We start from the raw sequence: 25,546 nt of genomic DNA on the forward strand, positions 1-25,546 counted from the left end.
ATGGTAAGCGGGCCTCTTTTTCTCTGTAGAAGGCATTCATGGCCGGCGGAGGAGTATGTTAGTCGGTCGACGTTGCAGCAGGTGAGGTTCTTTGATTACTGTTAGTCTGCATGGCTTTATCGAGGGGTTCCTTTTTATCAACGTTTAAGAAAATTTCTATGCTTTGTGGCGATGAAGAGGCTAATCAAGGTTGTTCTTAGTATTTTGTTTCTTAAAAATGTAGAGGGAGATTGAATAGCTTTAATAATGGAGAATTAGAGGTTACATGTGATTATTATGTTCTTTTCTCATCGTTTTTTTATTTAAATTCTAGTTTTTTTTCCCCGGGCTGTGGGTTGTTTAATCCTGCAGTTATGGGGTATTTCATCTTATCCTTTATCGAAAGATTTCGTTTTGTATCCATATTCTTGAAGGGTCAAGTTCACTCTCGATCTTTTTGATCACCTGGTTGTTATGTATTAATAATTCATAGGAATATTGGATCTTGATTTGAGCTCTTATCTTTTTTGTTGAATCTGATTTACATCTTTTCTTAACTTTTTTTTTGGGGGGTGTTTTCGGTGATTCATAGCTGGACTTTGATGGTGGTGCACCGCCGCGACTGGCTTGGAGGAGGAGGTTGAATAGTCATGCCAACAGGCTCAAGGAATTTAGCGTGACCTTTATTGAAGCTATGAAAATGGTGCACTCCTTTCTTTCAAACTAAACTTATTGTCTTGTTTTTTTAGATAGTTTTTTTTTTTAATCTTTTAACAGATATTAACTATTACTGCAAAAAAATACTTTTTTTTTTTGGAATTCAGATGACTCTAGGCCTTCGTCTTTGGTCATATGTCCGTGAAGAGGCTTCTCATGGAAGGGTAATGAGTTAATTTATGCTGTTCCCATGCTATATTTAGTAGATAATATTGACACCACTTTGTAAACCCTAAATCCATGGTCAATGATGTTTGGTTTTCAAATTATTTAAATTTTTTTACTGTCTCTGATGCTTGATGAACTCTCACATTTTACAGAAAGCTCCAATAGATCCGTTCACCAGGGAAAGTTGCAAACCCTCAGCTTCCCAAGGGGTTCCTCTTGGAGGGATGGGGTATGTTATATGAGACAGCTGCCTGAGATGTAGCAATTTGGTTCTCATGAACTTTTTATGTTTATGCAGAAGTGGAAGCATATCACGGGGTTTTAGAGGGGAGTTTAAGCATTGGCAAATTCTTCCTGGTTTATGTGATATGTCACCGGTCATGGCGAATCAATTTTCTGTAATTCTTTACCCTTATATGTCTGTCAACAGCTTTCTTCCTCTATTGGTACTTGATATTAACAAAAAAATGCTGTCATCACATAACTTGTTGTATTTTATTCTTAATAGAAAATGAATTGAAAAATACTATTAGCTATTTATTTTGAACGAGATATCTGTGATGATAGATTATTCTATTGGCTATATCATCTATAGCTTTTATTTCTTCTTTATTTTCTAAATGTTAGAAATTTAGCATGGTTAATGTAATTAGAACTTAAATCATCTCACCCCTATTATATTTTATTATTTTATCCGTGCTCTATAGCAGTTGCGTGTTTATCATCATTTGCTCATAAGTAATTTAATGAACTATCAGTGTAATTGTCATATTTTTACCTTTGCATTATTTTGCCCTCATCCTATAATAGTTTAAACTCATCATATATTAGTTTACAATTACCTTAACATCAGCTAATCCTATATCCTTCTCACAAAATTTTTCGGTGTTAACTGATTTTGAACTTTTTTATTTTCTTACGTATTATGCATCTCCAACCTTTGAACACCTTCCACCAACCAGAATTGGAGGAGAAATGAAAAGGGTAAATGAAGAAGAAGGCAAGCCGGTAAAAAATAATATATTTGGATTTGCTAAATCTCACTTGCCGCCAAAAAAAGCTTCATAAGACCTCTAGCTATTTAAGATTACACATTGGAATAATTACTTAAGGCAAATTTTGCTGCTGGTGATATAGAGGGTAAAGATGTAGTTTTGATTTGCCATTTGGTTTTTTGATTGTTGCACAAGAAAAAGGTCCAAAGTGAACCTCCTTTAAAAATGTGTTCCTATTCATATAAAAGTAAAACAGTCTATGTCATTTATTTATGTATATATGTGATTCTTCGCCTCCGCTAGTTGCCATAATAGCAAGATCCGGAAGCACCATATTTTAAATACCTTAAAACTTGAGCCACATGATTTCATACATATTTTTTAGATCATTTGACAAACCATTGGATATTTTGAAGTCTTCATGGTGGGTACTTCAGATTGGATGCAAAAAAGATTGGTTTTATCAGCATAAGAAACTTTCAAATCACCTGGAACATCCATCTTCAATGTTTTGAACTTTTTTATATTATTTAGATTATTTTTGATTTGTTACATCTACGAAATAAATTTGATTTCTATTCTAGCTAATCCTCCTCTTTTTTTTATGCATATTCAATGAATGATCAAGGTGATATTATCAATAAAGAAAAGGGATTTGTGGCAAAAGATAATTTTTTATAAGTTTAAATGTTCAAAATGACCCCTAGACTTTTTAGGTATGCCCTTTTAGTTTTCCATAGTATTTCAAGTGTCCAATTTAATTCCTTAATTCACCAAACCTGAACCAATTCTGTCATACTACCAACCCATTTCTTTTGGATGAAAATTGTTAGACGTTTTTGAATGTTATTACTTAATACTAGCTCAAAGTATTGACATCGACCCTAAAAAATTAAAAACTCCCTCATGAAATGCTTCTCTTCATCGATTTTTGTTTGAAGAAAACATTAAATTGATTGAATGACCAAATTAATTCAAATTTGATAGTTAAGGATTGAATTAAATATTTGAAAAAAATGGGCGAGTTAAATGAACGCTTACAAAAAATTTAAGGTCCATTTTGATCGTTTACTCGTTGTGACAATTTTTAGTGGGCTACATGTATGAAATGTTGCGTGGATGTGTAACGCTAATAGATTCATGCTTGTTATAAGAAGTAACTTCAGGGATTGCTGCTCTTTTCACTGTATGGTGGAGATTATTGTATAGTGTTCTTAGTTAAGACCATCTTTTTGTTTGCAAAAATTAGTTAGGGGCTGTACTTTTTTTCTAGTATTTGAGTGACTTGTTCTATGATTTTTCTGCTTTCCAACAGATTTTCATTTCTAGGGATGGAGGAAACAAGAAATTCTCATCTGTATTAGCCCCAGGACACCATGAAGGCATAAAGTAAGATGAATTCTTTTTACGCTCATTTAATGTTCCATCTACTCATTTGTTTTGTTCAGCTCCTGTTCATGGTGCTTAAAGTTTTGAATGATTTTAGATAAATTGCATGTATAACATTTCCATTGTTGCGAAGCATTGCAGGAAAAGTAACAATGCAGCTATGGCCTTGTTTTTGTACCTTATCTTTCTTCATTTTTATGACTTAGAACAATCTTCATGTGTCACCTACGTAGGTTGTTGGAATGGACTGGTGAAATACTTCAGTGTTACAACGAACTTATTGATCAGTGTTTCTATGTTTTCTATGTTTCAGTTCAGTTCATTGTGAGACATTGGTACTTTGTGAAGCATAATAGTGGAAACTGATAAGACTTGATGATCAAAACAGCACACAACAATATAAAAAAAATAACTTATTCCAAATAGATTCATAAATAACACAGAGAGCTATTTTTACTAATTTTTTCAATCAAAGCAAGACAAGATACAAGTTGATTCACTGTCCGAGAGGTGAATCATCTCTCCCACAATTCCTAGCAGCTCTAAGAACCCAAACACCTCAAAAAAACTGCCTTCAAAAATTCAAAACATAACATAAAAAAAATTTCAAAACATAACATAAAAACCCTAACTCTCCTTAATCTCCTCCCTTAAACAGCTCCAATCCCATAATAAATGCCCCTTACATCTTTCCCAAAGAGTTCCTCCCTTTCCCAAAGAGTTTCCTTCCAAAGCCTATTCTCCAAGTGATAAAGGAGGCCCTGGGCAGCTAGATTGCTACTGCTAGCTGCATAGGAAACATGTCTTCTCTGATACTATAACTTTTCGATTCTAAATGGCATGCCCTGGACGTGTCATGAGAGAGTTTCTTTCTGGTTATTGTTTCAGGATTTGCAATATTTCCTTAAACTTGTTTGGTGCAACCGTTACCAACTGTAGCTTTTGAAAGGATTTGAAAGTGCAGGAGGAAGAAAAAATGTATGGATGGATATGTACTGATGGTGATAAGTTGTCGTGTCCAATAGAAGTTAATGGAAAATGACTTTTGTTGTAATTTCATACTAAGCAACAATATTTTATCTACCTTTTCTATTCTGAAAGCAGAAAGCCTCCTTGATATAATATGGCTACTAATTGATATGTTGTAGGAGCAAAATTATATTCTCATTTTTTCTCAATTAAGAACTATTTAAACATCTTAATGTGAAATAGCTGAATTAGATCCATTTTCTTGTTACTTCTTTTGATTGTGCTTTTAGCAAATTACAGTCCATTCATTTTTTTAATTTACTACAGGAAAGTTGGGGATCAAGGAATTTCATCATGGGACTGGAACCTTGGTGGTCAGCATTCCACATATCATGCTTTGTTTCCTCGGGCATGGACTGTCTATGATGGTAGGCTTTTGACTTTAACTTTTGAACTTTGTGTAGGGTGGAAGTTTGCTTATGTAATTGTCTTTTTGGTTTTACACAGGTGAACCTGATCCAGACCTTAAAATCTCATGCCGCCAAATATCACCATTCATACCTCATGATTATCGGGAAAGTAGTCTTCCTGCGTGTGTATTTGTATATACTGTAAGTCCATTCCTTATATTCTCATATATCATCTTTGGTTCTTTACCGTAGCTCCTTTTTTTAGCACGTACCTTTTTAAATTTTTTATTTTCTATAATTTGGAGTATTTGACAAAAATAAATGCAGTTATTTTCAGATTGTGATAGGAAATACTTGAATTCGCAAGTAACATAATGGGAAATACTTTAGTTTGCAAGCAAACCTGACAATAATTGGTGAAAACAGCGAGAAAATTTCAAGATCTCCAATGAAAACAATCCAAAAATAATAGATTGTATTATAGGAATCAAACCAAAAGCAAGAACAATTAAAGATACAATTGATCCTCAATTCTAGAGGAGGATCATTTTCTCCTAATCTTTAGATGATGAATCTACAGCCCAAAGCCACAAAGAGAACTCCATGAGAAAACAATAATCATGAATGTCCTAACCCTCACATCTCATGCCTATTTAAAGCCTTAATTTTCTAATTAAAAATTTCCTCACATGCCTTAGCTGCCCCTCCCCTTGCTAAAATTAGATCAATTCAAATAGTGGGCCCCAATGCTTTGGGCGGCAACCATAGATGCGGCGTGGACCCTATTGCTTGGGGCGGCAACAATAGAGGAGACAGCATTAACCCGCCTCACCTGAACCGGCCTAACAGATTGTTCCTTAATTTCTCTCTGTTTATTTATTTTGATGCTTCTACCGTGAAATTTTCTTGCATTTAAACCTATGGACTAAACACCACGTTATACCTCACCTTTTATAAAAAAAATTGAAATGAAATACGAAATAGTTGATGTTGGCTGCGGCAAGTCACCAGACTTGGATTTTTAAAAGACATACTTCGAATAGTAGCTTAATATTAGTATTTGAAAACTTCGTCAGCTTTGCATCTTCAAGTTATCATATTGACTCTATGGTTTACAAATGCATGCAAACATGTGTTTTCTTGCTCTATTTCATAACGTATCAATTTTGCTTATGCTGCTCACACACACGACCACACAAGCAAAGTAACTGAACTCAAAAGAAGAATCTGTATTAATCCAAGAGAATTAAGAGTGAACTGATGAGCATATAGCCATGAGCCTGTCCTCTCACTATTGAGATTAACACCGAGATTTAATTGGTTTCTTTATCCAATCCTAATCACTCTGCTTCTCTCGTGGATCTTCATGTCCTTAGTACATTTTTTATCTTGCCCTCTTCAGTTTGCTATGATGGGTTTAATACATGTGATGCTCCATCTCTGTTAGATTTTAATTCTTGCAATTACTTGGTGGCAGGGAACTCACCTTTCTTGTTCCTATTGTTAATGTTTCAATCACTCCTCTTATCATCATTTTTCTAATTGATAATGTTTTACTTGTGTCTATGCTTAGAAATGAGAAAGGAACAAAATAGCCCCTTGTGTCTTTATGAAGGACCAACATGGTCCCAACTATATTAAATGATCATTTTGGTCTCTCAAGTCTTTAAAAATAAATCAAAATAATCCCATGATGAGAAAATTTTGATTCATTTTTAAAGACTCGAGATATCAAAATAAACCTTTAATATAATTGGGGACCATTTTGGTCCTTCATAAGGAGTCAATGGATTGTTTTGGTCCTTTTCCCGTTAAGAAATATAGAGGTAGACCTAAAATAACTGGTTAAAAAAATATTAAAAATTGCTTTTTTATTATTAGATTTAAATGAGAATTCGATTCTTGATAGTACATAACGGAGAGAAATTATTCATGTAGCCGAACCCATGTTGTGTGATAAAGGCTTGTTGTTGTTGTACTCCTCTTATCATCCATCTTCTAAATCATTTGGTTGGAGTGATTTATATACTTTAGAATTGAGATGGATTCTAATATGGTTGCAAATCCGGTGTGGAGGATAGTTCTTTGTCTTTAGGTGGCCTCCAATTATTGGATTAATTTCTATTACAATGATGAACACGATAAATTTGTTTACTATAGGAAGGGTAGATGAAAAAAATAACTACCAGCTAAGTTGCCTAAAACGACAGTCATGCTCCAAAATCCAATGAGGTGAATTTCATACGGGTTCTTTTTTTTTTTTTATTATGGCTTGAATGAACATTTGCCCATATCAAATTTATCCATCTACTTCTCCTTGTCAGCTGAGCTATTGTCATGGTGCATTGCTTGTGATTGGTTCTCTTAGCTTGCTAGTTTTTTAATGTTTTTGGCTGTCTGGGTGTTGGTTCAGGGGCTTGATTGAAAATGTCGTCTTGGACTCTTGGTGCCCCATTGGAGTTTTGATTGGTCTTCATGATCCATGGAATTCTTCTCGGCCTCATTTGTGCTTATGCTGATTATTTCTCATTTACTTGTGCTAATTTCTTTTTCAATTGCGTATGGGCTGTTATATTCTTGTATTGTTATTTTGAGGGAATGAATCCAAATTTTTTTATCTTTGAGAGCCGTTTAATTGGTGATTTCAGCTGTCAAATATTATTTCTTTATGACCGTAGAAGTGACTGCTTACGAACACCATTGCTTTCTTTTGATTTGCTAACGTTCTTTTCTGCTTTTGTAGCTGGTGAATACTGGGAGGGAAAGGGCGAAGGTCAGCTTGCTCATGACTTGGACGGTAGGTGAAGAAATAGTCATCTTATGTGCTACTTAACAAGATATTCAGCACACGAACTATAGATATCTAGGTGTGGACCTCCTAATATGGCACATATTGAACTACAAATTTTCAATACTTTAATACTTATTTTGTTTAGCCATATCAATGGATATGTGGATCTTGATGATGTTGACCTACGAATATGGCATGCATTGACATACAAAATCTTCAATAATTTAAAAAAAAAAAACTTCTCTATTTAAATTTCTTAAAGAGAAGTGAAATGTAGTTCATGAATTGATTCTCTGTATTTTGTATAAGATTCTGGTCATCTTCAATTTTTGGAACCAGTCTTATAATGAGGATGAGTATTCCAGCACTTCACAAAGATTTTCAAACAGATTTCCCAGCATAACTAACAATGGCGTACCTATTGAAAAAAAAAATGTAAATATAAGACTTAGGATGGGCGATATATTTAAATACATGGCTGCTAATGGGGGAGCAAATTATTTTCTTTCATTTATAGAAAATTGATTGTCTGTTGTCATTGTTGTCATTGATACAGAATTCTATCGGGGGAGTTTCTCACCAGACTGGGGGCCATGTCAATGAACCATTCATGTTAGTATTCTTCATTTCAAATGTAATTACTGAATGAAATTGACTGCTGTATCTTCTTTTTGATCTGAACACGTTTCCTGTTCTATCTGCAGAGGAGATGATGGAGTATCCGGTGTGCTCCTACATCACAAGCAAGTTGTCAACCCTTGATTGCTCTTTTATGACGGTTGGTTAGCAGATTTTCTCCTAGGTCATGGAAAGTCTAGGGTCCACCTCACTTCATTTTGTCCACACCAAACTTGTCCTTTGAATATTCTGGTTTCTATCCTCATATTGGCAAATTCCTACATATGCTGGAATAGTTGTTCCTATCAAAGCATTTCTGTCTCAAATTTAGATATAATAGAGATAATTTGTTATTTAGAATGCCTTATACTGATCCGTTATTGCTTATGTGTCTGAATTTATTTATGATGTTTTTGAACACTTTATTCTTCAGGACTGCTAAAGATAACCCCCCTGTAACTTTTGCAATAGCTGCATCCGAAACTCAAAATGTAAATGTCACTGTTTTGCCGAGTTTTGGGCTCTCTGGTGAGAACTGTGTTACAGCCAGGGACATGTGGGCTGCCATGGTGCAGGTATAATGCTCTAAGGTTTATTGCTTTAATGCTTTGATCACAGTAATGAAAATATTCACCAAGTGTTGATGTGCCCTTTTAAGGATGGACATTTTGAGCGGCAAAACTTTAATTCTGGTCCTAGCATGCCTTCTTCGCCCGGTGATACACCATGTGCAGCAGTTTCAGCGTCTACTTGGGTTGAACCTCATGGGAAATGCACTGTCGCATTTGCTTTGTCTTGGGCATCACCTAAAGTAAAATTTCAGAAGGGATGCACATATCATAGGTAATGTTTGTTTTGAAGTTTGATAATCTTAGTTCTGCTGTAGTACTTCTTTGGATATGATTCTTTCTTGTTGATAATTCAATGCAATAAGTGTTGAACTTTTTTTCAAGGTAAGTTATATAACTAGTATTGTTTTAATGTACTGATGAGGAGTGGTTTTACATGGTGTAAAATTACCCTGATGACATTATGCATTGGCCTTAAGTATCTATAATTTCTCCAGAAGATTCTGATAAGAAATACTTGAGTTCGCAAGTAATCCTATTGAAAATATTTGAGTTCACAAGCAACCCTAGCAATAATCGGTGAAAAATCAGCGAGAATAATATGAGAACTTCAAGAAAATATGCTCCAAATAGCAGATTTTTATTAGAGAAATCAAAGCAAATCAAACATAAAGCAAAGATACAATTGATCCTCAATTTGAGAGGAGGATCGTCTCTCTCAAAATCTCTAGACAAGAGTCTAGAGCCAAAAACACCAAATAACTCCAAGAGAACAAACAATACAAGCATGCCCAGCCATAACCCCCTCATTTCTTTAAATAGCCCTCTCCACCTCCTTAAAAACTTCCTAATATAAGATATTATTTATTTAATATAAAAGATATCAAATCTTTTTAATTAATTAAATCCACTTTCCTTATGTAAAAGATATCAAATCTTTTTAATTATTTAAATCCACTTTCCCTATTGGCTTGCCGCCTCCCTCTCTCTCTCTATCTCCTCTTTTTGCCGCCAAAGTGGGTCCCACCCTATGGTGAGGCGGTTTGGGCCGCTTTTGGTACCGTAGGCCCCATCTTGGCAGTTCAGTATGAACCGCACTATCAGATTTATTAATGCTATAAGCAATTTCTTTCCTGTTTCTTTTATGCATTGTGCTATCGAAATCCTTAATTCTCATCATGATCACGTTAATTGGGGTTTAACTTCAAATATGAAACTTGTATTAACACATGAACACTTGCTCGCAACATTTCAGTTTTGTGTTTGGTGTTTGGACTTGCTTACTCCATATTTTGTCTATATGTCAGGCAATACACAAGATTTTATGGAACCTCTGAGAGATCTGCTGTTGATTTGGTGCATGACGCATTAAAGAGTAAGTGGTACTCGAGTATTTTACTCTATTGTCAATTGAAATTTAAACAATCCTATGAAATTGCTTTATATTAGTCTTCTTAGCATTCTTATAAAGCTTGTATACTGTAGATTTCCTTCCTAATGTATGATAATCTGATCTATGTAAAATTATCTGTCAGAATATAAATGGTGGGAGGAAGAAATTGAAAAGTGGCAAAATCCTATTCTGAAGGATGTTAGGCTTCCGGAATGGTAATTATCTTATTTTTAGACCTTAATTTCTTCAATATTATAGCTTTTGAATGCTGACCCACATGCATATGGTTCTTAGAATCTTATTGTTCTTTTCCTGCCTTTGTTGCTATTTTAAAGTTCATGAAAGAGAAAGTTTACTTGAAAACTTGATGATGTATACTATGGATTTCTTTTTTACCGTTGTCGGGATTCTATCAATTTCAAATTTTATGCTAAATGTGACCTTTCTAACAATTGCAGGTACAAATTTACCTTATTCAATGAACTTTACTTTTTGGTTGCCGGAGGAACAGTTTGGACAGGTATCAATCTATGAATACTTATCTTTATGCTTTTTCAATGCCATATAAGAGAACTTCCCTAAATCCTTGTTTATTCTTATGCATTTGTTATTTTAACCTTTTACATTACCCATAAGCATGCTTTAAAATTGCATAATTGGGTATTGAGGAATTTTCTTCTTGAGATGTGACATATGCTTCAAGGAATTTTATATCATAAACCTCAAAGGAAAATCATTAAATACATTTCAAATATAAGAAATAAAATAATTAAGAGTAATAATTTTATGTCATAACATAATATGATGAAAAATTGTACAAACTCTCAATAATAAGCATGAAGTCTAAGATAAACATGTAAGCATTAACAATAGGTCATAAATAAACAAGTAAACATTTCTTAAAATAGGTTATGATTTAGGACTTTGATTTCAAAGGTCTCTCTCACTCCCATCACTCAAGAGGGTCTTCATTAGTAGCATTATCTGGTTGATTTCCTTCTTGCCACCCTCTTTCTCACTTGTACCAAAATGCTTCAAATATTCTTCATCATTTTCAATCTTACTCGGTTTCGCCTTACCTAATTAATGAAATCATATAAGACTTTTATTTAAAACAATAACTATAGTGTCTGTAGCTTGTTGCAACACAAAGAAGACTTTATTATTTTTAAAAGCTATAATTGGTGACCAATCTTTTCTCTCTGTGTTGAATCAACAATCATTCTATCCATATAATAGTATAAACCAATTTTAATCTCTGGATTGGTGTATTTTGTTCTCGTCATATTGATACTAAAGGTTTGGATAATTTCTGATTGCATTTAAATATCAATGAATTGAAACTCTCATTTCTTATTTATGATCTCCCAAATTTTCTTGTAGCTTTTCTCATCTCCAAGTAAGCCTTTTGTTATCAACTATTTTGGCTTGTCCACAACATTATAAATATAACTCATTACTGGTTTTTTCAATGCATCAGCCATTTGCAAGAGATGAATCAAGCGCTTTGTAGTTGTGATAGCATAATTTATACTTAGCCAAAAGCTCTCATTTAAAGTAATCTTTCTCACTTCATTCTCTTCATATTTTTTTACCCATGTACAACTTAACCATTTTGCCTAAGGGAACATATCCTTCAAAGTTTGACTTGCCTCTAGGATATATACTTTGCAAAGTACTTCATGGAAAATCTAGTTGATGCGGGTCTAATAAACTCCTTTTAATAGAATTTTCTCATCAAGGTCAAAATCCAAGAACAACAACAACAATATTAAGCTATTATCTCACCATATGGGGTCGGCTGCATGAATCCTTTTTATTCATTTTGTCCTATTAAAAGTCAAATTCTCATTTAAATATAAAAAAAAGGTCATATCTAATACTTTATAACAATGTTTTTCTAGGTATACCTCTACATTTCTTAACATAAGTGAAACCTTATACATCTACTCTCTTAAACAGGTCATTGGAAAGCCGACGTTTTATTTGACCAAACCATCTAAGGCAACTCTCTCTAATCTTATCTGTCATTGGAGCTAATATAACCTTTTGACGTATATACTCATATCGCATTCAGTCTCTAGGTGTAAAACTACTCATCTACTTGAGCGTTCTCATCTCTGCAATAGTACTTAATTTAATTTTATGCTTCTCTTTTATGGCCAACATTCTAAGCTAGTATTGCAATCTTATAAAATTATCCCTTAAGTTTGCGGGGGTAATTTTTTATCTCACGATAGGATCAATGTATTAGTCCACTTCAATCATCCAACTTGAATTCTTCTAATAATGTTCTTATCTATTTCACCATCGATCAAAAATATCTAAAATGTGCACTCTTTTTAATGTCTTGATCACCCAATGTCGCAATCCCACTATTAGATCTATTACTACTAAAATTATACTCCAATTTGGTTTAGATCTACTAAAATGAAAATGTTTAAACTTTAAGGTTGACCTCCATAATTCAAGTTTTATTTCAACTCCATCTCTAGTTTTATCAACAAGCAGAGTTTCACCAGCAAAAAACATAAACTAGGATACATCCTTTTGCAAATATTTAGTAGGAGCATCCATGACTACATGAAAAGATATGAGCATAAAGCGAATCTTTGATGTAATTCAATTGAAATACTAAAATATTTGGTTAAACCACCTTTTGTTTGAACACAAGTAACAACTCCTTTATACATATCCTTAATGACTCAAATATAAGCATTATTAACTCCTTTCTTTTTAGAATTATCCAGAGAACTTCTCTTGAAACTTTATCATATGCATGTGGGCTCCGAAAATTCTGCCCGATTTCTTCGACGAATACGAGGTACGAAGCGAGATTTCTGCATGATTTCGGCTGGAATTGAGGATCCGATGGGCAATGTATGATTTTGAACTTCTCTCTTTTTTTGTTGTTTCCTCTGGATTTAGTATACAGGTTAACAATGCATTATCTACATCAATCAATATCACATGTAAATCCTCTTTACTCTCTATACTATTCCATCAAACCTCTAAAAAAATGTATAGCTTTCATAGTAGGCCTACTAGGCATGAATCCAAACTAATTTTGAGAAATATTAGTATCATGTCATAACCTATGCTTAATTACTCTCTCATAGTTTTAATGTATGACTCATTAACTTAATTACTCTATAATTCACACAGTCTTGTGTATCATCTTTATTCTTTAAAATAGGAACCAATACACTCTTTTCCCACTCATCTTGTATCTTTTTAGCCGTCAAAATGATATTGAAAAGTTTAGTAAGCCAAGGTATTTTTTGATCTCCTAAGTATTTTCACACATTTATTGAAATATTATCAAGTCCCACAGCTTTTTCACTTTTCATTTTTTTTTAAAACCTCTCCAACTTCAATTTTATTAATACGATGATAAAAATAAAAAAAAATATTTTCATTTAGGATGCTAAAGTTACTAAAGTCAATCATATTCTCATAATCTTCGTAGAAAAGTTTATTGAAATATCTCATCAACATATGATGAATATCTTCTTAGAAAAGCACTTTTCAACATTATTAATATTACTAGCTATTTTTTTCCACATAATATTAATTTTCTCATGAACAACTCCAATATTAAGATATTGAATTTTACTCTTAAAAATATTTGTATTAGTATTTTTATATGCCCTCATCTAATTGTAGTATGACATTTTATTTTATTTTTCATATTTCACCCTTTCAATTTAAAGTCCAAAATTAATTAATGATGCTAAATACATAAAATTTTATTTAAAATGATTTTACAATCTTTATAATCTAAACGATCTTTTTTTTTTCTTGTAAAAAATAATTAATTTGAGTTTTATCATATCCATTCTTATAAGTGATGAGATACTCCTTTCTTTTCTTAAATAAGTTATTATCAATTACAAAATCATATGCTAGTGTAAAATCTAATATGGTCCTATCACCTTTATTAGTTATTCCAAGTCCATAGCCACCATTAATACTTTTAAAATTTTCTATCATTCTATAAACATATTGATTTAAATCTCCTACTATAAAAATTATTTATTTAATATGTATCATTTGTATTAATTTTTCTAAGCTATTTCAAAATTGTAATTTTAAACACATATCCAAACTTATTTGAAGAAGATAAGCACTTATAATATTAATAATCTTAGCATAAATAACAATCTTTAAAGCTATAATTTCATCTCCAATTCTATTAATTTATATAACATTTTATTTCAAACTCTTGTTTATAATTACACCTATATCATTTCTAGTACACTCCTACCTTAATATCATACTTTAAAACCTAATCTATCAATATTCTTAGTCTTTTCTTCAACTCATTTAGTTTTCTAGATGCATAGAATATTTATCTTCTTATGAATCATAATATCTATTAATTTCATTAATTTGCATATAATTAAATAAATATTCAAAGTTCATATCATAATTCTAGTTTCATGAGCTAGCTTCTATGCTCTCATCCATCCATGATGTGGGAACCTATATTTATTTAACACTGCATCTGGGGCGTCGGTGCAACTACCCTTGCACATATTTCGCCGTATTCAAACCATATATTGTGTCGCTTTCAGAAAATGTCCAAACACTAATAAAATGAACTGACGATTCAAGTCATGATTCTTTAATAAATTTTATGCTGGTTATCGACTACTTAACGTAACACCCACTTTTCTCATTAAAAGTTCACTTGGGCCACCAGTGCTATTGATCTGAAACAAAGTGACTAATAAGAATTGCGTGACGTAAATTAATCAAAATATGAACTTTGCTTTGCTAAATTTAAACTAATGTTTCTTCAAGTTAAACCTTAGAACAATCTGTGAGACGATTAAGTAATAGCAATCACTTACTATGGAGATTATTAGGATACTTGCAAAATAATAAACACATAAATAAATAAAGCTTATGGCAAAATTAACAAGAGTCCACAGTTTAACAATTAGATCGTTCACCTGGAGATCCCTCACTCACACTCATGACTATAGTTGTTTAGCGGAAGAATGTTGCAAGCAAACTTAGAGACACCACTAGAATACACGCGATGCCGATGATGCTAGTCGCCGGGGAAGGAGTCGGATTTGGAAAAACGGGTGGGCGCCCATTGATCTTCCACTCACCAGTAGGTCTTTGTTCATCAATGACGTCCGCTAAATGGAAGAGAATATGATCGACGTATTCCTCGACGGTGCTTTCGGATCCAAATCCAATGTCGAAGAAGGGTGATTCGATAACGTCAATATGCCCTTGAGAATTGAAAGCAAATCCGTGATCAACTTCCGGATCCACCATCCATGACCAATGAATCTCTTTTGGTGACGGCAACTTGAAGGGGGCGCCGGTTGGGAGGCCGATGGAGAGGAGAGACGGCGGCTTAATAGGGTGGGCGGGTGGAAGAGATGAGGGAGGGACAGGTGGAGAGAAGTCGGTCTAGGAGGGGGAGGCGTGGTGGTAAGTTAGGTCTAGGATGGTGGGGAAAAAGAAAGAGCAAATTATGAAATTTTCTCTCAAATTTTTGTTTAAGAGGATGTTAGGAATTTCAAATGAAATTCGAAACTTGGGAGGATAAGGAGGGAAAATAGATTTGGGAGATGGGGTAAAACGGCAGTTGGAAGGTTTTGGGGTGGGGAACAAGGGGCTGGCGATTAGAGATACGGAGGTTGAGGTTGAGCGGGCGGAGGGGGAAAAAGAAAAGGGGGTGATGGAGAAGGAAAGGGGAGGGAAATAAGAACAAAATTTTAAAAACTAACCAAGAGCTCTTCAAAGGGGCTGTTGGGTACTTCAAGAACCTCTCCTAGGTTTCACCGCCACTCTCTAGAACTCACAAAGAGATTGTGACAAAAGCTGAATTTTATTTCAATAATCATCCCTTACAAATCCAAGAGACCTTAATATATAGGTCTCAATAATAAGAAAAATAAAAAGACACAAATGCCCTCGGGGCTACAATAAAGACTCACTACCCATAGGGGTAGACTTGGAAACATAAATGCAAAATAAATAAAACACAAAATATATCAAAAGTAAAGACTCTAGATTGTAGTCATCAGTCTACGACTCCGTCGACGGTACATATGTCGAAATCTCTGAATCATGTTATCATCAGCTATTGTCAGGGGCAGAACCAACCTTTCATCTTGGGGGGAGGGTGGGGCAAAAATTTCTTAGTAATAGACTAATATAAAAAAGGACATAATTCAAAGTGAAATCTTGTATTCCATTATGATAGGAAAATTGAAAATCATTACAATTTTATCAATTTATTTTGCATTTTTTGATAATATTGGATAACATGTTCATTGGGAATCAAATCAAATACATCTTTTTCAATGTAAGGCACAAGGCAATCGTTGAGCCAATCATCACCCATCCCACTACACAATCGATGTTTGATAATTTTCATGGCTGAAAATGCTCTCCGCCGTAGCAGTAGCAACTGGTAAGGTTAATGCTAAAGTAATAAATCTGTAAACCAAATGATACATATCATTCTTCTTTAACTTAACAATATGTTTTGCAAGATCAGCAATGCTTCTTAGAGAGGAGAACTCTTCATTGGTCCGCATATCGATAATGTACGTTCCTAATTAATTTTTAAGAGCAATAACCTCAATTATAGAAAAATCACTTGTATATAACTCTGCTAGACATATCAATTTCCTCTCATCATAAGCATGAAAAGAATCACTTGGGTTTAAGCATGACATACACAGAATAACTCAGTACTTGATTCAGAAAAGCGATTATTTAGCTCTTGAAGTTGCATGTCAACTACTGTATAAAATAAATCAACACGATAATGATGTAGATTTGTTTTATCTTCACCTCCTCTTACTGATCGACGACGAGTTTTATATGTTTCATTCATGTTTGGAACAACAACTTCAAAAACACCACAAAAACGTGACACTTCATCTAGTAAACCATTCCATCCATTCTCCCTTAGAAGTTGCAGTCGTTGTTTAGAAATTTGAACTAATTTCATAGCATTTTCAATGTCTTGATCTTTTCATTGCAATGATTGTGATAACTCATTCGTAATGCCCAATATATCAATCATCAAATGCATTGTAAATATAAAATCAAAAGACTCCATTATATCAATTAGAACACCCGCTTCAACCGATTGCTGATCATGAACTCCTTCCTTAACAATCTCTAGCACCTCGATCACAGAAGTATACATATGCATAAGACTAATCAGAGAATGAAAATGTGAACTCCAATGAGTATCACTAGATTTTTGTAAATTTGTCTCCTGATTCAAACCTTTGCTACTTATGAGATTTTCTTTTTTAAGATGAAGAAGTACTTTCTCATGCTGAATACTTTTAAGAGCATCTGATCTCTTACAAGAAACCCCAATAGTATTTATTATTCTAGAAGTGAACTCAAAAAGATGTTTTACTTGCCAATAATTTTTTGCCACTATTACCATACATAATTGGAGTTGATGAGCGAATGAGGGTTATCATTTAGAATAAGGACCTTTAAACCATGAAATTCTCCTCTCATATTGGATGCCCCATCATAACCTTGATCACGTATCCTTTGTATGCTCAACGAGTGTTTAGCTAGAATGTCTTCAATGGCTACCTTCAGTGTAACTGCATTAGTGGATGTATGCTTCTTCCGTTGTTTTTTTGTTTCGCCCGAACGCAAACTTGCTTCTTCCGCTGTTTTTTTGTTGATTTCGGCTGTTCTTGGTTCTTCATCAAATCTTCACATTTTTGTCTAGCTTTATTACGTACACTATATTGATCTCCAACGTGATATAATAATTTTTCTTTCTTCTTCCAATTTTTGAAACCTTCTCCAATAAATGAATCCCCACCACCTTTTCCTTTAATAATCTGCTCTTGAGGTTTAAATAGATAGCAATAAATAAAGTAAACAGCGTCTTTTTACACACTGTACTCTAACCAATCAGAGTATTTATCGAACCAATTCGGATTGAACCTACGTGCAATATTTCCTTATAAAGTTTGGAGAAATTGATGACTTCTCGGTTGATGGTGGTCCCTTCAATAGATATGATCTCCGAATCTTATCTCTATCATTTACATCATAACTCCAAATAGGAAGTCGGAGTCCTGGATCTGCTGGGAGATTGTTAAAATCAATTTCTATTCACTCTTTCCTCTTTAAATAACGCTCCATTTTTCCAAATCCTAAAATGAAATTTATTACCAAAGAAGAGCAACCGTCAATCAAAATATTATATAAAATATGAAGTTTCTAATATATCTATAAATATTATGTTTTGTAAATGATTGTTTAAGAGGAAGGATGACTCCTACAATGCTAATAAACTGAAATTGAACCATCTTTGATCAAAATTGAGGCAATTTGATAAAAAAATTCATTTAACAAAGGATATTTCCTTTCTGTTTTCATTGTAAAAGATTCTGTGCCCCATTCTTTAATTCACTTAACTATTTGTGTCTGTGCTAGATTGAAAAAATCTACAAAAATCAAGATGAATCCCCACTCTATTTGTTTAATTTCCTGCTGTTTAATTCATAGATTGTTTCTATAATTTCATGGGCTTCTACATGTGAAGCAGCATCAAAATGATGTCAGGTAGAAAGAGGAGTAGATTGCAATGAATCATAACGACCGAAACTCATTCCGTCTGATTTTTTATAATCTATGCTTTCCTGATGTGCTTAGTAGTGGGTGGAGTTGGTTAGGCTGGGGAAAATTTGTCGTAATCCAGGAAGATAATGCTAGTTGTAATATTAGATCGATGTTAATGCTTAAGGCAGAGGATGAATTGCTTGTTTTATGGCAGGTTTGTTTGTCGCTTTCGCTTATTGATTTTAGATCAAGAGTTAGAAGTCGAAACTTCTAAATTCTAATGCATTTAATTTAGACCTTCTTCGATTGATCTTGCTGACAAAAAGACGCATCTATCGTGGCTTTTTCATTCTTTTTTAACGAACAAAAAAGTTTTTAGAGAGTAGAAGAAGTCAGTTGGTACAGAAAGAAGAATTAGTAGTTATGTTGTGAATTGTAGGCTAGTTGGGCCATCAGATGCTTTTTCCCTTTTTTTTTTTCCTTCTTATTGTTCATTTCGGTATGAAAATAGATATAGCAAAAAAATGAAGAGCCTCCATGAATCCATGAAAATATGAAATACCACAAAGCACACATTATTTCGGTATGAAAATCCATCAAAATAACATAAAATCAAACAAAAAATAACAGACAGAACAATCAAGCAATGTGTTCAAAAGTCAAAACTGACCTAGATCTCACCGGAGGCCTTTGCGTTCACGAACGGACCCTGCCGACAGCGATAAGCAGACCGCAAGCAGTGGACGAACTTGGCGAAATCCAATCTCCAGATGACCAGAACCTCCTCTTGCGCGAATCACCGAAGCCTTCCGTGAGACCGTGACTTCCCGTCGTGCTTTGTTCGTGAATTCGGCGGGTTAGGGAAAAGGGGGGGCAAAATAAGAAATTTATGGGGTCTAGTTACTTAATTGCCCATCTCTAATAATTTTTATTTTTATTTTAAAGGGGGGGCAATTTCCCCCCTAACCCAATAACAATTCCGCCCCTGGCTATTGTTTTATTTTTAGCCAAACACGTAAGAAAAATAAAAATAGATATGCTCCTTTGAAAATGATTTAAGTGCACCTCACTGGTTTAAGGCATACATTTCTTTTTACTCATAGGAAGCTATAGCCTCACGTTGCTTTACATGTGCCTCTCTGAGGCACGCCTCAAGATGCATTATTTATTGAACAATTTTAAATATGAGATTCATTTGTGAAATGTGTTCATTTCATGAATTTATATAACACCAACTAGGAGCAAATATGTTAAATGCGAAAATAATAACAAAAAGTCCAAGAAGCAAGAAAAAAGTGATGTAATTGGATGTGCGGAAGACTTTGGAGGCTAGTAGTTTTTCTAGTACAGAGTCATAATAAGATATTCGATGAGTTTTTTCGTTTTACAAACTTAATTTATCTATTTTTTGCTTTGCACTGACGGCTCATTAAATGTGTGGTTTGCCATGGTGCCTGCAATTGCCATAGTATGAGCAATTGCCCTCTGCCTCAGTTGAGAGAAAGAGAATATTATGGGAGGGTCGAGATTACTTATCTATTGCAAAGAATAGCTTTTTTATCAGTAAAAATTAATATAAATTAATTTAAAATTGCATTATCTTTTTCTAAACTGACAACATTAAATAAGGAATAAGCTTATCCTTAACTCCAAAATTTGAAACAACATTATCCTTCATAAACTAATTTCACAAAAGAAGAAAATTTACATTAAGTTCAAAATACAAACATCTTATTTCCTATCCACAACATCAAATCAATTGTCCACACTTAATACCTCATTCACAAATATTTTCATTTTCATTTCTCTTTGGTACTGAAGGTATTTTCATCTCCTCTCTCGATGACTGATAAACGACATCAACGCCCGACTCTTGACATCCTAATATTAATCATTTTAAGCATAAATTCTAGTTAAATGACTTATTATTTCTAAATTATTTTTAAAATTATACTTATTTAATTTTTATACGTCATTTTTAAAATATAAAAATTATAACACCGTATCCTATATTTTCAATAATTAACGTGTCCCGTGTCTGTGCCATGTCGTATCCGTGTCGACTTGTCTGTTTCTGTGACCATTTGTTCCATCATGATAAACCTTTTGTTTGGCCGTCTCTTCTTTCATGCTAAGAAAACGTTCAATTGTTTGTAATTTTTCCTATAATTGTAGTCTCCATACTCAGGGCTGTGAGGCGCACCTCACCATGAGATACCATGAGATGCCTAGAAGCCTGTCTCAAGACTTATGCCTTTATAATCTGAGTGATGTTTGCACTTGATTTATTTGAGGTGTACTCCTTTAAAGCCTCAAGGAGTTTGAGGCGATGACTCACATTAATACCTAATAACAACAACAACAACAACATCAAGCCTTTATCCCACTACGTGGGATAAAAATATAAAAAATATTTTGTATAGATAATATAATTTTTATGATGTTTTGAAATTTTAATTTGATTTGTGATAGTCGAGTGAGAGAGAGGGGGGTTGTGGTTCGACAAGTAGTAAACGAGTCGGGAGCCTCTGCGTGGTAGAAACATGTTGGAAAGTGACAAGGTTGTGAGTGGGGAGGGTTGCGAGCGATTGCATGCAAGTTGCATACTGCAAGCAAGGAGGTATGCGACTGTGTGTGATTTCAATGTGGATCTTAATCCTCACGGCGTATTTAAATTTTACATGTGTGCTTTTCTTGAATCCTTTTTCATACTTTCATTTTAGATTAATGTTTAAGATTGATATTTAATCTTTTTTTATCATGTGATTTTGTGGTTTATGATGGTAAATTAAGTTAGTTTGTCTGTGGCTTATAGCATATTTATAACTTTTTTTTAGTCTATGAGTTTTCTTTTATATTTATGCATTTTGTCTTCTAGAAGTCATTGGTAGACTTTATTATTTTATTTTATATGCATGGATGTTTTAACAACAATACATAATTTTGATCCTTTATTCATGAACTCTTTATAATGAATTTGATTCTTAAATTATACACTGTCGCAGATGGTGGCGCACCCGTCTTTGATGAAAAATTAAGTATTGGTAAAAATAACAAGTCCTCTAAAAATGCGAACAGGGAAGGAAAATCTGTTTCCAAAAAACTCAAGGGAGGTACAATTCCTGAACCTACTATTGAAGACAGTGGGCCAAGGTATGATGATGAGAAGGTAGTTAGTGGTTCCAATGTAGGACAGGAATTTGTTGACAGCGACACGGAATGCAGAAACAATGAATTTGCAGATCCTCCTAATTCACGAGATGATCCTGATAACGTGGGCAGATTTTTATACTTGGAAGGAGTTGAGTACATCATGTGGTGCACATATGATGTTCATTTTTATGCATCTTTTGCTCTGCTGGATCTCTTTCCCAAAATTGAGCTAAGCATCCAGAGAGATTTTGCGCGGGCAGTACTGTATGAAGACAGAAGAAAAGTCAAGTTCTTAGCTGATGGTAACTGGGGAATCCGCAAAGTTAAAGGTGCTGTTGCCCATGATCTAGGAACACATGATCCTTGGCTTGAAATGAATGCATATAACATTCACGACACAAGCAAATGGAAGGATCTCAATCCCAAGTTTGTGCTTCAGGTCTATAGGGATTTCGCTGCGACCGGCGACATGGCTTTCGGGAGGGAGGTATGGCCAGCAGTGTGTGCTGCCATGGACTACATGAATCAATTTGATCGCGATGGCGATGGCCTTATTGAGAATGATGGTTTCCCAGATCAAACTTATGATGCTTGGACAGTTCATGGCATCAGTGCTTATTGTGGGTGTCTTTGGCTTGCTTCGCTCCAAGCTGCCACCGCAATGGCTCATCGACTAGGAGATCATGCTTATGCCGAGAAATGTACAATAAAATTTTTGACGGCGAAGCAAGCCTTTGAATCGAAGCTATGGAATGGTTCTTATTTTAATTATGACAGTGGAAACAGCAGCAACAGTAAGTCCATACAAGCAGATCAATTAGCAGGGCAATGGTATGCTGCATCATCTGGATTGCCCTCTCTTTTTGATGAAACCAAAATAAGAAGCACACTTCAGAAAATATTTGACTTCAATGTGATGAAGGTAAAAGGAGGGAGAATAGGGGCAGTCAATGGAATGCATCCTAATGGGAAAGTGGATGAATCTTGCATGCAATCCCGGGAAATATGGACTGGAGTGACCTATGCTTTGTCTGCCACCATGGTTCTTGCTGGCATGGAGGAGCAAGCTTTTACTACTGCTGAAGGCATTTTCACTGCGGGGTGGTCGGAGGAAGGACACGGGTCAGTATTTTTCACTTCACCATTCCTTATGTGAACTTTCTCTCTTTTTGCCTGTGTTTTAACACCATATCATATGTTAATTATGTCTGCCCTTTTAATAATTAGGGGGGTTTACTTCCATGCTTACATATCTATTACTTAAATATTTATTTTTACAAATATAACAAAGTAATCTCTATATCATATTAAAATTATCACTAATATTAACTTATTTAGTGAATTTTTTTATGTATTTATTTTATTTTAATTTAAACACTCGGAAAGTATAAAGTTGCAAGTATTATATATATATATATATATATATAAATTCTCAATATCATTATTTCAGGGACATTTATACTAAAGGGGCTGTTTGGCTACTATAAAGATTTAGGTAATTATGTAAATTTAGATTTAGTAAATCACACAACAACAATATCAATCTTTTTTCTCACCATGTGGGGTCGGCTACATAAGTCCTTTTTCTCCATAATGACCTGTTAAAAGTTAAATTTTCATTTAAATCTAATAAAGAAATGTCATTTCTAATATTTTCTAACCAAGTCTTTTTAGGTATACCTCTACCCTTAACACAATTCAAATCTACTTCATCTACTTTCCCAACCGGATCATCGGAAGCCTGCCATTTTATCTGACCAAACCATCTATAAGACAACTCTCTCTAATCTTTATCTTCCATTGGAGCTCCTCAAGATTTAGTAAATCATGAAATTATTAAAACATGAGAATTACTTTTCTTCATAACAGTTAAATCTTAAGATTTAACAAATCCTGATCAATGGGATTCATCAAAATAGTATAATTCAAAGTCCCAAAAATTCTGTTTGGCAGAACTTAAGCTAAATCTTGCGTATCCTTCCTAAAACAGGATACCAAACAGCCCCCAAGTTTTCTAACTTTCTATGTCTGTTTATGTGGATTTTAGGTACTGGTTCCAGACTCCTGAAGGATGGACGATTGATGGGCACTACCGTTCCCTCATCTACATGCGCCCACTTGCTATCTGGGCAATGCAGTGGGCTCTATCTCCCCCAAAAGCAATCGTTGAAGCTCCCAAAGTAAATATCATGGAGAGAATCTACATATCCCCCCTCACTCTGAGAGCCATACATGAAAATGGAGTAAGAAAAATTCCACCCAAAAATAGTTGTTTTCGTAATTCTGTTTTCCATTGTGATTGCTGATTAAGCAAATAGCAGAGTTAAGCCAATTCATTTGTGTAGAAGTAGCTATTAGACCCTCTAAACATTCTTAACACCCCAAGAACCCAACTGAGGACATGTGAGAAGCCATCTATATACTGTATATTTCATAAGGTCTTTTTCTTCTGAAACTGTCATCCAAGAATTAGATCTGTTTTTTTTTTTTTTATGTTGATTATGATGAAAAACTAAGCTTTTATGAGTGAATTTATGAGGGGGAGAGCTTTGGTGGACTTTGAATTGTCTTACAAATTTAGAAACTTGCATATTTCTTTTTGGACATAGCAAGAACTTGAACTATAGCTATTAAAAGTTTATCTAGAATAGAGAGAGGGAGAGAATTGATGTTTACTAAAGGCTTATTTATGAGGGGGAGAATATTGATGAACTTTCTATTGTCCTATTCTTACAAGTTTAGAAAATGATCTACTTCTTTTTGGACATGCTAAGGCTTTGTTGAATTATAGGTACTAAAAGTTTATCTTGGCATTTCCTTCTAGCTTAGTTGAAAAATAATTATGTTGTTTATATGTTTTAAAGTAAAATATTAGTGCTATTGGTTTCCTCTTGCTTTTTTTCAATTGTTATAATTATGAGTCTTTTTTTAATTGTGGTTAGCCTTTTTGCTAAGTTTTGATCTTTTACGGATGACATAATTTTATCATATGATATTGACTTATGGCATCCTTTATTTTGGTTGGTGTAGATGTCAATAGTTCAAAATATTGTCTTTGATAATCATTCAATATTCTTTATTTACTTTGATGCACTACAGGAAAGCAATTTGCGGTGGCAATTGCGGCGGTTTTTTTTTGCGACGGAAATATTTATCCTTTTTTTTTTGCGGCGTATTTGCGGCTGAATATTTGCCACAAATTTGGGATGGCAAATCTGCCACAAATCCGCAGCAAATTCGATGTTAACTAACCTATCTAACTGATTGATTTATGATATTATTTTCTAATAAGGTCATTTTACTTAAACCCAAAGAGAGAATTCTACTGAAGAATTATACTTAATGGTATTTAACACTTTGATTATTTTTAATTTATAGACTCAATTAATATGTTGTAATTTTTCATAAGGTTTAATTGGTTCCATTTTGTACAACATGAGATTTATAGAATTTGACATTCTATGAAGTATAATTGTTATTGACCTTTCATTAGATTTCTAGAAAATAAAAATAAATTTTTTTTACAAATATCTTTAGTTTATTCATGCATTATGCCTAAATTGGTGCCAAAATTTTACAAAATCAAGGAGAATTTTACTTCCTGATTATTTATTTCATCATATAAGAGAGGAAAATTCTCTTATAATTCACTTTAGGTGGAAATGAGTAACTTTGTAAATATCTTTGTGATAGTCTAAGGGAGATTAATATCATAATCTTCATAATTAATCTCAAGAATATTTTTTATATCAGTTTTATTGAAAGATTTTTTTTTAAGAGCTCATTGAGAGGAAGATGCTCATTTCTAAATT

At 33.7% G+C, this 25,546-nt stretch overlaps 1 protein-coding gene across 1 annotated transcript; it reads left to right on the plus strand.

Moving 5' to 3' along the window:
- Window positions 1–24,291, plus strand: LOC110106679 (non-lysosomal glucosylceramidase). Its single transcript, XM_020836644.2, has 18 exons — window positions 1–81; window positions 572–682; window positions 804–860; window positions 1,017–1,093; window positions 1,163–1,262; window positions 3,175–3,248; window positions 4,545–4,645; window positions 4,725–4,828; window positions 7,371–7,424; window positions 7,975–8,030; window positions 8,123–8,161; window positions 8,470–8,611; window positions 8,695–8,879; window positions 9,913–9,980; window positions 10,141–10,213; window positions 10,457–10,518; window positions 21,587–22,856; window positions 23,782–24,291. The coding sequence occupies exons 1-18, from the start codon at window positions 1–3 to the stop codon at window positions 24,038–24,040; spliced, it is 2,913 nt and encodes a 970-aa protein (XP_020692303.1). The 3' UTR covers window positions 24,041–24,291.
- Window positions 24,292–25,546: the final 1,255 nt, after the last annotated feature.

This window comes from Dendrobium catenatum, unplaced genomic scaffold (genome assembly GCF_001605985.2).
Source record: "Dendrobium catenatum unplaced genomic scaffold, ASM160598v2 fragScaff_scaffold_998, whole genome shotgun sequence".
In the NCBI taxonomy this organism is placed as follows: Eukaryota; Viridiplantae; Streptophyta; class Magnoliopsida; order Asparagales; family Orchidaceae; genus Dendrobium; species Dendrobium catenatum.

Bases quoted from the DNA above. Each gene is read 5' to 3' on its own strand.
- LOC110106679 (XM_020836644.2), top strand. From the start codon at position 1: ATGGTAAGCGGGCCTCTTTTTCTCTGTAGAAGGCATTCATGGCCGGCG. The intron at 4,829-7,370 runs GTAAGTCCATTC...CTGCTTTTGTAG, and splicing joins CGTGTGTATTTGTATATACT to CTGGTGAATACTGGGAGGGA. The intron at 8,612-8,694 runs GTATAATGCTCT...TGCCCTTTTAAG, and splicing joins TGTGGGCTGCCATGGTGCAG to GATGGACATTTTGAGCGGCA.